Consider the following 13,806-nt stretch of genomic DNA (forward strand, 5'->3'; position numbering starts at 1 on the left):
ACAACTGCACACGCTGGCCTGGCTGGGTGGGGGTGTGGTGTGGCCACCTGTATGTGTGAGTGTCTAAATGTTTAAATGAAACTGTTTAAATAATTAGATTTCCTTTAGTGTATTTTCATTTGTGTGATGAAGGATTTGTGCTATTCAGAATATGTATTCTATATTTTATTTGTATATTATTCTTTTATTATTTTAAAATAATAAAATTATATTGTTTTTATCTTATTGTTATTCTCTGCTGTTGTTGCTCGGAAGGGGTCTCGCCCGGGCAGTAATTCAATGTAGAACCGCCACTGGGCCAAGTGAAAGATAAAGAGGGAACAAGGTGTCTTTGTGTCTTACAAACTACTTTCTGCACGTTACTCACACACTCACAATAAAGAATTCATTGTGTATCCAAGAGTGTGTTCAAAATCCAACTCAAAGCATCAGTTCTGGGACGTAACCTGGAAGATTTAAGGCTGTCGGGGGTTGGAGGGGGGCAGTGAAACCTCAGCCAGGAAGCTCACAGGGACTGGCTCGACACTGTGTCGAGTTTAGAACAGTCCATGTGTGTTTTATATGCATTCATCTTTGTATCAGCTATGGATAAATACTCAGAAGATACTCACAACCACAGACTGTAGAAAAAACATTGAACACTGTTTAAAGGGCTATGTGTGTTTCAAATGAAGTGTTTGTCCAACTGTCTAATGTCTGAAATCTCCACATAGAGGAGGCTTTAAAACTGAAAACACAATCAGCTTCTGACTTGAAGCATTGGGGTCCTACAGGAACACAAAAATCTTCTGTTAAAGAAACAATTTTAGTTATTTTGCATGGTTTTGCATTTTGCATTTTGATGAACCTACTTTCTTTTGTCAAACTACACACAAATATGATACAGTATTTAGGATATAGGTAAAAAGCGATGTATTTTATTCATTTGTTAGGAACAGCAAATGATGCTTTGTGATAGACGTCAAGCAGAGAGCAACTTTGGAAAATCACTGCCAAGTACAGTTGTGTAAGGGAAAGCTAAGTATTTTATATCCAAAGATAAGCAATTTTTTTTAATCCAAGATTTTTCCATAACTGTCTCCATCCATTTTCCTCTAAGTTCTCTGTTTCCTTACACATAAAAAAAAAAATCAGGTGGGTTTACATGGATAGTAATGCGTAGTGAAATCTCTGTACTGGACGTCCAGAAGGGTTTTCCTTCTACAGGTATTAAGAGATTTAATAATGTAAAATGAAAATTGATAGGTCACATGAGGAAAATGCCACTTGAGCCTGAACCCTGAACAAGCCTCCTGAGCTGGGACCAGAAACCCCTGCACTGGTCCAGCACCAGTGAAGAGTAAGTGCTCCACCATGTGGACTAAATGATATCAAGCAAATAAGCAAATCATTTGAGACACTTCACCCATATGTGATCGTTGAGCATCTCATTCTAAAACTATGGGCACTAATCTGCTGCTACAGCGGCCTTCACAGTTCTGGGAAGGATTTCAACATGAGTTTGGAACCTGGCTGCAGGGATTTGCTCCCATTCAGCCACGTGAGCATTAGCGAGATCAGCCAGTGATGTCTGGTGATTAGGCATTCCACTCCATCCCAAAGGCAGTCGATGGAGTTAAGGTTACAGCTCTACACCAAATTGGGAAAAAAAACCCCATTTATTTATGGATTTGTCTTTGTCTATGGAGGCGTTGCAATGTTGAAAGACTATTTGTCTAAAACAGGCCAATATACTTCACAGGATCCTTGACGGATCTTTCTGTAAGAGAACAACTTAGTCTGGGACTTGGATCGTTGCTCAAGAGTAGATACGGCCTGAGTATAATCTGAACTTTGCCAATTTATTTTAGGCAAGCACTGATATATTTGAGAGATTTAGAAAAAAATCTGATAACACATCTGATAATATTGTACTTAAAAAAAATAAACATATAATATGTACCAAAATGGGACATTTTACAGTTGGAAAACCATCCAAAAATAATGGCGGAACTAAACTAAACTACCTTCGACAAATTGTTGGTATTACTATACACTAACTTACTTTTGCTTATCAGATGACATATTCATCTGCAATATGTTTCTCAGGAGAGCCCTTCTTTTCACGTTGGAAAACATGTTTACACTCTTGAACAAGCCAGGCTCCAACAAATGTCTCAATTAAAGGAAAAACAAGTGAACAAACAGACTCTCTTAAAACATTTCTTTACTTAACGCACATCTTCACGGCATTTTTTTCCCTCAAGTATACACAACTTATACTGAAAGTAAATCTTATTCACAGAACACCTAACACACAAAGCATGAGGACTAAAAACAAAAAGGCCATTTCTCTTTTATACACCATGTACGATACAGTATGTATGAGCCCTCTTGGTATAAATTACATCCAAAAAAAAAGTCCTTAGCCAGAAAGTTGAAGACATTCAATACTAAAATATTCAGCCAGTCATCTTTAATGAGGACAAATGGAATAAAAAAAATGCTTTTGTTATTCTAATATTGACATCACTTTCTAATTTGACATCACTCTTGAAAATCTCTGCGGTAAATATTGTCATCTCTGCTATTGACAGTAATTACAGAGCTCAGAAAACAAATCAGTCTCCTCAAGAGTTTACAGAGTCCCACTCTTGACAGCCAAAAGGGAAAAGTATTTAAAAATCTTGCACCCTTCAGTAAACCAAGAATTGAACTCAATAGTACAAAAAAAGCTTATATTTTCATGAGCCCACAGCTGTTATAGTTCCACTGCATTTGAAATGTGAGGATAATACTAATATTTTTCATCATAATCCCTTTCATCTCCATTTTGTAATTGAAACTGTCCAGGCTGAAAAATTAAAAGAAAATTATTTTTTTTATATAAAAATGACATCAACCTCTACAAAATACTAGACAACGATAATGATTGACAGCTTGGGGTTTGAAAACTTAACAGGAGGCTCTCACAGGTTTGTGACCTGTAACCTTTTTCATCAACATCTGTGTCTTTCATCAATTAATGATAAGCGCCTGATAGTTTCCACTGTCACGTCATTTTTAGTGTCCTATAGTAAAATATTTTACTCCTCTGTTATGTAGCCTATACTTGTTAAGGAAATAAAATGTCTTACAGCAAGACAGCAAAACAGCAAATGGTTGACCAATCTGAAAAGATCTTTAGTAAGTTTTACCAAACTTCAGGCTGTGTTTTTACAGTGAAAAATTGCTGTACTTAATAAGTAAAATGTAAAAACTGTAAAACTGGGCCACCTGAAAGGAAGTATCAGCTCCTTCGAGACTGCCACATTAAAAGACTGTGATTCACACAGAAACAAGCAAACATTTCAACAAACTGAAGATATTTCAGCTTTAAATAAAAATAGAGGAGAGAAAAAAAACTATAAAAAGCAACTTCTCTTAAAATTCAGCTAAAATAGATTTATCTAGACAGAAAGGCTTAGATTGTTTTTTGTTGTCCCTCTGTATAGACAGCAATGATATTATCAAAACTGGCTACAGTGACTGATCTGGCTTTGCAAAAGTTTGACTTCTTCTTCTTGACTTCTTTTCCAAAGTCTGCATCTTCAACACCAGATTTAGAAATAATCAAACATGGAAAAAGCAAAGAAATGAGGTGAGGACATGTTTCAAATACATTCACTGGAGATGTAAACCAACTATATTCAGGTGAACTAGAGTTGTGAACTGGATAGCAGCTTTGCTTTGAATTGACACTGATCACATGTGGCTCTGGTATTAGACGTTAGTACTGGTAAGATGTTAGTAGAGGCTAAACAATTAAATAACTTTACTGTGTCTGCCTGATGCATCAAACCAAACTTTAAATAAAGTTTAATAACAGGATTTAGACCTTCTCTTATTATTATTTTGATGTATGTACACTAAGGCTGGGTTTTGAAGGTCAGTACTTTTTTGGTACCAGCCAAAATGTGTCTGACAGTAGCACTGACATACTCAAAGTTGGCATAAAATGTCTGGTCAGGTTTGTTGTCTTATTTACTTAATCGCTGATAAAATATTTACTCATTAAAATACAAATTTTAAACAGTGTTTTGTGTTTACACTTAAATAAAAAAAATTATACATTTATATTAAAACATTATTGTTTTGAAAGTAAGGTCTTGAAACAAACCTCAGAGCCAGTACTGACAAATTTCAGATAATACCCAGCCCTAATGTACATCGGCACGAAGAACGGTTTTTAGTCAGTACACAAGTTTGTAACAGAAGTAGAGGTCAGTTGAACCCTCAAAGACATTCTTTACAGTGGCCGGGGGTATAGCTGCGGCACTGATGAACCCATGATCACACATCAAAGGGTATACCCACTTCCACTCATTTCGCCCCACGCATAAAAACTCCTTCCATTATGAGAAAATAAAATAAAAAATAAATAAAAACAACATTCTTTCACTGTTTCAGCTGGGAACCCAATATGGTAAAATACCACTTTGGGGTAATCCAGGGTTCACACCCGTGGTTTAGATGACTCTGTTCCAGGGGAATACCTACTGACAAGAGACTCTGACAGGAGCTGAAGGTCCATGGAGGCTGATGGTTTGTTAATGTGTTAAAGGGGCTGGTTGTTGTCATTCCAAGTCCTGACTAAAACCTCTGCAGTCCCTCCAAGTCCAGCTTCAAGTATACTGGTACTCCTCTGAGTACTCTGTGTCCTCAGGAGTGTATTGGTTATCTCCGGCTGTGTACTGGTCATCCCCGGGGGCATACTGGTTGTCTGCAGCAGTGTACTGGTTGTCTCTGCCGGCGTACTGATTGTCGCTCCCGTACGACTGTTCTGCTGTGTGTTGGTTCTCTGCAGTGTTTAGGCCTGATTTCTTCATTCTTAACAACACAGAAACACATAAGACAACATTTTCCAGTGGCAGTGAGAAGTTTGGAATATTAGTGTTTTAATAGTGCCGACAGGTTTATAAACATAAACTACTGGAGCTAGCATGGCTCCAGCAGGAAAACAATAATGTTGCACAAGTTGAAATTTAAACAGCGTTTAATCAAACACTCTGTGAGTGAGTTGAATCCAGAGGACAAAGCTTCTTCTGGGAATTTGTTGTCCTCAAGGTGACAAGCACCTAGCTCAGCTGAATTTTGTTGGAAGAGAGATCACTGTTTTTATTTGACTTTGTCAGTTCAGGTAATCAGCAACCTTCTCCTTCTGTGCTGCTTGTGTTATTTAGCCATGAAGTTACATAAACAATCAATGACTCCTAACTGAACTGCACAAGCTGTTGCAAGCCGACCTGCAGAAATAACTAAAATCAACCGTTTTTCACACCATCGACTGTTCCAAATGACCAACCCTCCAGCTTCCATGTTGCCTGAAAATTAAGATGGTGTTTCACGTACCTCGCTACCTACTGATCTTGAAGTCAAGACAAAACAAAATAACCCCCATGCAACACAGAAATCGACTGATGTGATGTCGAGCTAAATAATGCAGTGAAACAACATAGCAATTTGGTGAAATTGTAAGAAAGAAAGAAAGAAAGATGTGTGTACTTACTGGTTCTTATGTTTGGCACCACTGATATGAGACTGGTACTGCTCCACAGAGTTAAGTTCAATATTGCAGATGGTACATGGGTAGCCCTTTAGCGTGGAAGCTGTTGACACACAGAAAAAGGAAAGAAGTTAGTCTTCTTTATATCTGTAAGATTAAATCTGTCCATATAGTGAAAAAACGAACAGAAAATTTTGTAATTAATTATTTATCTTTACAGCACTGATGGCGTCAGCAATTAAAAATGGCAGTTTCCCAAATGCAGCTACGTGAAATCCTGATTCTGTGGTCTGACCTGGTGCTGTGGAGGGGCCGTACGTCTCCATCAGTTTGAGCTTGGTCATCTGTTTTCTGTGTTTCTTGCCGACGTAGTGCTGTTGGGCCATGAGTGGGTTGTTGAATGATGCCTGGCAGATGGAGCAGAAACGGTCCGGGTTGTTGTTGTCGTTGTTGCCTGTTGCCGGCACAGCACTCAAATCGTCTGCAGGTTTCTTCTTCGGCTGAGCTGTTGGGATTGTTTGGGAAGCTACTGCTGAAGAGGAGATACAATAAAAACAATCCTAAAAATGTTATTAAACTTAAACTGTTTAGTGCTTCACGAAACATCAGATCAAAACCAAAACAACATAAGCTGGAAAAATGCAGATTATACATTCATGCAGGAAATGAGATTAAAGAAATACACAAAAAAAGATAAAGCTTATGGACAGTAAAAAGCTGGAGTTTGTGAATACCTGGGGTCTGGGGCCCGACGGTTTTCAGCCTCAGGTTCTTGGCATGAACTTTGCCCTGGTAGTGAGACTCAGCCACCACAGGAGAGGAGAAGGTCATATTACATACGTGACACACCTTAGACCGATCAGTGTCTCCGTTGTTACAGTCCTGCTGACAAAGACACATGCACAAACATAAATCTTTTACGACTACAAAACCTACAGCTACAATATCATGTGTCTTATTTTAAAAAATGCTGCTCTGTGTTTCTAAATTTCTAAAACTAATAGCTTAAAATTGGCTTTTCACTAATATGTGAGATGTTACAGGGGCATTAACTGAAACATCCTGAAACAATAGGCCTTTCTCAGCATAGACAACACAATGTTCACACATTCCAGGGAGTTGACGGCAGGAATCCAAACTCCAAAGAATGAGAGGATGAGGTACGCTCAGTTTGCATTGTGGACAGCAGCTGACATCTCCCTCTTTACTGCTTCTATTTTTTAACATGTCATCAGCCTGATTGGACAGCATGTGAAGCAAACAACGCGGTCAATACGTCTCAGCCTGTTCCTCACAGAAATGAATGGGTAGTGAAATCAGGTGTGACCACAGCCACAGTGTGTTTTAGAACAGATTATGTAGGTTGGTTTGAATTAATGAGGCGATTGTCTGAATTTGTTTTGTTTTGGTTGATTTTCTGTTCTATTTTTTAAAAACATGACCGCCCTAGATGGCACGGACTCAACTGCAGACTGGTGAGTGGGCTTCGTAGCAGGCAGTTATGGCAGGAGATCCTGTGAGTGCAGGCGAAACGTGGTGAGAAAGCAGCAGCAGCATTCAGTGTTTGACTTAAAATACACAGCCCTCCAGCAGAAATGTTTAAGACACCCTGGGAGAGCCAACTGCTCCGTTTGCTCAGGATCAAAAACGTTTTTCAAAAGTACTTTTGTTTTTTTTCAATTCGTGCTTGGCAATTTAATGGTGACTGGGAGCATTAGCTCAGTTTGGCATCACAGAAATTAAAGCTGTATGCAAAAGTTTGGGAAATTGCATGTTTTGTTGATTTTTGAAGTGAAAAGAAGTAAATAAAACCTCTGCAGCAAATTCACTGAGCACGTAGCAGGGTACCCAAATGTTTTCACATGCCACAATTAACATTTATTTTTTGCTATTTTCTGAGGTGATGACATAAAAAGTAACAGTCCATTAATACTTGAAAAATCTGATTTAATGTGTCACTTCAAATAAATCAACATAATATGTAATTTGCCCAGGTATGCACAAACTTTTGTACTGACGTGCAGCTATTTTGTGTTGTTTTGTTTTGTTTTGGTTTGGCTTATATTAACCATTAAAACTGAACACTGTTTACTCACACTGTCAGATGACGACGACTTTAACTTTTTGAGCGCTGGCTCCTTCTCATTTTGGATGGAAAGATAACGTCTCACTTTGTTGGCATGTTTCTTGCTCTGAAAAGAGACACGCAAATGTTTATCACAAAGTGGACAACAAACATCAACACTCCAATCCACTGCATTAGACACATTTTTAACACTAAAATACTACATCTACAATATACATCAAATGTTTACACATCTGTGTATGTATGAATGTACAGTATATACATATTTATAAAGACACAAATATAAAGTGAGGTCCAAAAGTCCATCAGCTTAACAATTTATTAACAGTAAAATCACAATTTAGAACTAGTTAGCACTAGCAACCCCGACCTTGCCCTAGTACTCAAACATTCAACTCAACTTGAGTCAACTCAACTTTTAGAACTGCTTGCTTGTGAAAAAGCTGTTTTGTCAACACTACAATTTATTGTAGGTATTTATAGAGATCTTCATCCGCACTGAAATGCCTGAATAACCGGAAATCAGATCAATTTCTTCTTCATCACCCTCTTTTCAGTCAGCAAACAGCAGAAATGTGGATAACAGCCAACATCTGGTGAGCAGAAGAGCTGCAAGTCTGCCTACTCTGCTGAGTCTCAGTTGGTTAAACGTCTGTGATCACCTACATACTGTGATTTAATCCAGCCAAACTCTGAACTGATTTAGTTCAGGGTTTCTGTATAATCCCCTGAGTAAAATTCAAAACTTTTTTAATACCACATAGAATGAAATTTAACCAGTGTCACAATCATTCCGACAAAAGTGTGAAAAATATCAATGAAAATCAGAAAGGATGATGTGGTCCAGAATTATTTACCATTAATTCATTGACATTTATAACAGATTTTTTTCCTTCCCTGCTGTACATAATAATATTTCCTAATAACATCATTAATTAAAATGACCTGGACAAATATAAGTAGCAGAAAAGAGATGAATGGATGGATTAATCAATTAAAAATGAATGAGTGAACAGATGAATGAATGAACATACAGTAAGGTCTCCTGACATGGAAACAGCAGCAGGAGACTGTGGGCTCACCGACCTGATAATGAGTCAACTTCTGAGACTCAGAAATTAGGACAGCACTGCAGACTTTACACTGGGAGTCAGAAAACAGGTCGCCGTGCTCTTTTATCATCTTATTTACTGCAGGGGGGGAGAAAAACGCAGGATTTTTCAGGTTACAATCAGGTTACATCTTCTGGGAAATTGTAAATATAACTCAATGTAAAAAATATATATATATCCATGGCAACAGTTCGAACAAGCATTCAGCTCAACAACTCTGTTCAAGGTACTCTTTTCATTTCTCAAGGGCGCAATGTCCAAATGTGAGACGACTACCTTGTGCACATGTTAATGCCTATGCAGACATCTGTGATCAACATAATCCCAGACACAGAAGCATGTTTTAGGCCTGTGAGTCTGAGTCATTATTCTTGGCTTATACGATCTGGAAATTGAGTTGACTTACTGAGTCAACTAAAAGCGACATATGACAAAAATAGCTGGTGATGCATTACACAGATATGATTAAGCCAAGTCAGGAGATCTGATTTGGTTTAAAAGTAAATTGTAGAAGCATGACATGTCATGATGTCTTTTATTTGCTTAGTTTGTTTGTATGAGCACTGTTTAATTTAGGCCTCATCTTCCTGTTAAGGTTTTAACAGGTTACCAGACGTAGGCGTCTGTTAGATAAATGTTTGGCACAGATTTATTCAAACATGACAGGACCTTAACAGAGTAACTGACATCCACTATTCTCTACTCCATATTTAATAGCACAGACATGTTGCTTTTGATTTCTGATGTAGCATATTATTTTAAACAATACAATAAATGAGAATGGCATGGACAAAAATATTGGGACGTTTAGCCTAATATTCCTTTTCCCACCTAAGAGTTTAAGCTCTTTCCATAGACATTCTATTGGATTAAGAACAGGACTCATAGCAGGCCATGTCAGAACTAGGGCTGAATGATTTATCGTTTTCTGATCAAAATTGCGATTTCAGACGTGATCATGTGGTCGCCAAAGCTGCGTTTTTTTTTTTAAGTGCTCCTCACTGACCCAGGATCTGCTGTGTCAACTATTTTACACATACATGCCGTCTCCCTACCTGCCAAGCTCACCAATCAGAAACAGCATGCTGCTCGTGGACAGGTCATGCTAGCGCAATCAGTATAACCTGCTCCACCTGCACCTTAATTTCTGAAATGGCTTTCAGCTGGACCTGAAGTGGAGTTACAGGATTTAAGCCCCAAGAAAAACAGCATGGCGGTCATTTGGGAGTATTGGGGTTTGAGGCTGCAGATGTGCACCAGAAACAGGTACTGTGCAAAACCTGTTGCACTAAAGTTGCAACATCCAGCAGAAACACAACCAATTTATACACTTGAAAAATCACCACAGGCATTTGCATGTCAAAAAAGGTCTTGTGAAAAGTCTAGCGAAAATAGAAAAATAACTGCCATTGGTCAAGGACTTCATAGAATGTACATGCATGTTTCTTAAATACATTTGAAATCAATTCTTTAGTTTTCATTCTTGCATTAGAATAATGGCATTTAATGTTTTAAGGGTATGATGTAATTTTCTGTTTGTAAATGTTACTGTACATGTGAATATTGCACTGAATCTTGATCTGAAGAAAACTGTGAATCAAATCAAAATTGCAATATCTGCCAGAAAAATCACAATTAGATCTTTTCCTAAAATCATTCTGAAGATCTAATTGCGATCCAGTGTTTTCTTCTAACCCATTCTTGGCTGCTTTTAGATATAAGCTTTATCCTGTTGGAGGTTGCATGACCTGTGACTGAGACACAGCTCTCTGACACTGGGAAGAATGTTTTGCTCCAGAGTGCTCTGATAATCTTCTGATTTAATTTTGCCCTGCGCAGATGCAACAAAGCAACTGCATAATATAACCCCCTCTATGTTTCACAGTGGGGGTGTGACCAGACACTGCTTTAGCTTGATTTTGGAGACCAGCTAGAAGATTTCCTTGAGTCTTTTTCTACCATATACACTCTTCTTCTGTTCATGTGGGGGGTAATTTTCCTCTTGCAGCCACATCCAAGGAGGTTGGCCACAGTCCCATGGATCTTAAACCTCTTCAACATTGGTGACAGGAACATCAAGCTGCTTGGAGATGGCAAATATCTTCTTATCTCCTCTAACAACTCTTTTCTTTCTCTCATCCATGTTTAGTGTGGTGCACTGAACATGGATGAACACTTTGCTGAAAGACCAAGTATATGTTTGAAAACATCTGTGATACTAACTGAAGACAAAACTGCTTGAAATCTGACAACAATCCCCTTACTTACCAATACTTTTGATGAGTACCAATAATTTTGTCCAAACCATTTTAAAAGATCTTTGTAAAATAAAGAATTACTCTTCATGGCTTCTGTTTTATTTTACAGCAAACCAAAAGTATGCTGGTATGCATAACAAAAAGGCTTTTAATTTCAGCACTTTTCAGGACGAACGGAGAACTGTTTCAATGAGATGTAAGGGTACCAACACTTTAAACCATGTCTGTAATGTAGCCTCAAGAAAAGATCTGAAAATTAGGATTAACCAGAACTCAAGATAATATCTACTTTATTATATCTCACGCCACAGAGCCTTTATTGGCTGCTGGGGACAGTATTTCTTCTTCTTGAGCAATTTGTTTTGGCATCACTAAAACCATCATATCAGTAACATGCAATGGCAGTTAAAAAATAGATGAAATTAGTAACTGTGGTCCACTCAAAAAAAGCTTACAGCCATACTGAGACGTTGCATTGAGGCAACTCATACAAAGTTTAGCTCCTATAGTGTCCATTCAAAAGTTCAGAAGTAATATCTAACGCGAGGTACAGGACCAAAGCCAGGATTGTAATGCAAACCGTATTTCACCTAAAACATGCACGTCTGATGAACCAAGCCTGAAGATGTCTCCCTCAGTCTCCACTGGTCGACAAGCAGACAGACTGATTCTCAGTCACTCTGAACCTGAATTGGATGCAGACATGCTCTCATCGACCTTGGAGCCGAAGCGGCTACGGCTATCTTAGCTTAGCTTAGCATATTTTAGCAAACCCACTCTGCTCAAGCTGCAATGCCGGCTAACGTTAGCTTGCAAAAATGTAGCGGCAACACTGGTATTTTGCGCCAGATTCATCTCGACTGTGACCAGGAGCACCGACACATTGTACTATTATAAGGATTAAATTAGCAGGTAAAAGGCCATACCCTCCGCCGGCCCCGAAGGTAAGTAAGGAAAGTCCTCCGTCTGCATCACGACGGCCATAATTCCTGCTCTCAACCAGCGGCGTCTTAATACGCATGCGCTGCTTTTGCTAGACCAGGTTTAGTGCGTTGCTGTCTCCCACTAAAAATTACTGTGGTGACTGAATATATATGCATTTTTTCAATAAGCAATATAATACAATAAGATAATTTAAGCTCTTTATTCACAGTAAACCAAGAAATATTAAGTAATAATACAAGTACAGTAGAATAAAGCGCACAGCACAAGTCAATGCTCAGAGTTCTGCTCAGAAGAATGCAGAGGAAGAATATGAAGACCTTGGTCAGCCATCATTTGAAATCCTTTATGTGGCGAGGGACACCAAGGGGAGGACTGAAATTACCGACAACGCCATGGGGACTTGCACCCCAGGAAATAGCTAACATAAGTACTTAGTAAAAGTAAAAGACACACAGGTACATTACTGAGGCAGAGACATGAGTTGAGAAATATATAAATGTATTTAATAATAAAAGAGAGCTGGAGAGAGCGCCCGTATTATAAGTGTCACTCATTTCATCAAAGTAATAATTATTTTTGTTTTATTTTATATTGCCCATTCCTCAAAGTTGGCAGTTATAGTCAACACGTAACAATAACACGATTTCCTTCCTTACGCCCATCACCGTAGATCAGCAATGATTATACATATTGCGGAAACAGTATCAACAGTTTCCGTAGTGTAGTGGTTATCACGTTCGCCTAACACGCGAAAGGTCCCCGGTTCGAAACCGGGCGGAAACAAATATTATATAAATATATATAAAATTATTTTCTTTCTTGAAAAGATCAAAAAGGTTTCAGTGTTAGTACATGCTGTTAAGATGGCAGTTGTGGCAATAGCCATAGCTGTACCTGGCTGCGGTGATGGACACAGGTGCGGTAGGTTTTGCGGTATTTCGGCGGCCATGTCAGCCAAAAGGTCCTTGTTAGCTTTATGTGAGGCTAGAAAGTTGTGTTGCCATAGTTAATTTTACTATATATTAGCGACATTAGCGTTAAATGTTAACGTTAGCTAGTCTGTGTGCCACTGTAGGCTGAGGACGATTATCTTAAATTGATATCAACATGTTAGGAAAAATGCTGTGCTGTCTTTAAATTTGTTGCTGATGTTAATAGCTCAAGGAGGCTAATTATTATGACTAGCTTTTGGGGGGAATGAGTTTGTGATGGACTACATAAACTGTAAACTAGTACTTGCGACGATGCACACGGCTGTTATTGTAGATGATGTTGCTGTTACTGTTGATGGGCTGCACTGGACGTAGTAAATTGTGCGAGAAAAAAAAAAAACAGAGCCTCCCCGTCGGGGAATCGAACCCCGGTCTCCCGCGTGACAGGCGGGGATACTTACCACTATACTAACGAGGAGTAGCTGATAACTTGTTCGGTAACAGCTATTTTGAATTTTAGTTTTTGGTCGAAGGGGACAAAAAGAGAGTATACTGAGAAATTGGACGAGCCTTTATCTGTATCGAGGCTGGTGAGGTGAATACTCAGTGTTAACACGATGGCCTTGCCGTGACAGCGTGACAGGAAAATTTGAATAGATCCAGACTGTATATACACTCACCGGCCACTTTAGTAGTTACACCTGTTCACCTGCTAGTTAATGCAGATATCTAGTCAGCCAATCACATGGCAGCGACTGAATGCATTTAGGCATGTAGACATGGTCAAAACGACCTGCTGACGTTCAAACTGAGCATCAGAAAGGAGAAGAAAGGCGATTTAAGTGACTTTGGACGGGGAATGGTTGTTGGTGCCAAACTGTCTGGGCTGAGTAACTGCTTATCTGCTGGGATCTCCCCGCACAACCATCTCTCCATTTACAGAGAATCG

General features: G+C 38.7%; 1 protein-coding gene and 2 non-coding genes across 6 annotated transcripts; 1 reads left to right on the forward strand and 2 right to left on the reverse strand.

The window, feature by feature from the left end:
* Window positions 1-2,188: 2,188 nt before the first annotated feature.
* znf346 (zinc finger protein 346) lies at window positions 2,189-11,979 on the reverse strand. 4 transcript variants are annotated; one of them, XM_041052381.1, is made up of 7 exons: window positions 11,907-11,979; window positions 8,697-8,800; window positions 7,621-7,716; window positions 6,259-6,406; window positions 5,820-6,053; window positions 5,528-5,627; window positions 2,189-4,848 (listed from the first exon to the last, which is right to left on the reverse strand). In XM_041052381.1, exons 1-7 carry the CDS (start codon window positions 11,962-11,964, stop codon window positions 4,644-4,646), a joined length of 945 nt encoding a protein of 314 aa, XP_040908315.1. In that variant the 5' UTR covers window positions 11,965-11,979; the 3' UTR covers window positions 2,189-4,643. The 4 variants fall into 4 exon arrangements, with proteins under 4 accessions (XP_040908315.1, XP_040908313.1, XP_040908314.1 ...); XM_041052379.1 differs by having other exon boundaries at window positions 5,820-6,056; XM_041052380.1 differs by having other exon boundaries at window positions 6,259-6,409.
* Window positions 11,980-12,635: 656 nt separating this feature from the next.
* trnav-aac lies at window positions 12,636-12,708 on the forward strand. Its single transcript has one exon. It is a non-coding gene; the product is annotated as a tRNA-Val (tRNA).
* Window positions 12,709-13,263: 555 nt separating this feature from the next.
* On the reverse strand, window positions 13,264-13,335 carry trnad-guc. The gene has a single exon. It is a non-coding gene; the product is annotated as a tRNA-Asp (tRNA).
* Window positions 13,336-13,806: the final 471 nt, after the last annotated feature.

The sequence above is a fragment of the Toxotes jaculatrix genome, chromosome 12 (genome assembly GCF_017976425.1).
Source record: "Toxotes jaculatrix isolate fToxJac2 chromosome 12, fToxJac2.pri, whole genome shotgun sequence".
Lineage (NCBI taxonomy): Eukaryota > Metazoa > Chordata > Actinopteri > Toxotidae > Toxotes > Toxotes jaculatrix.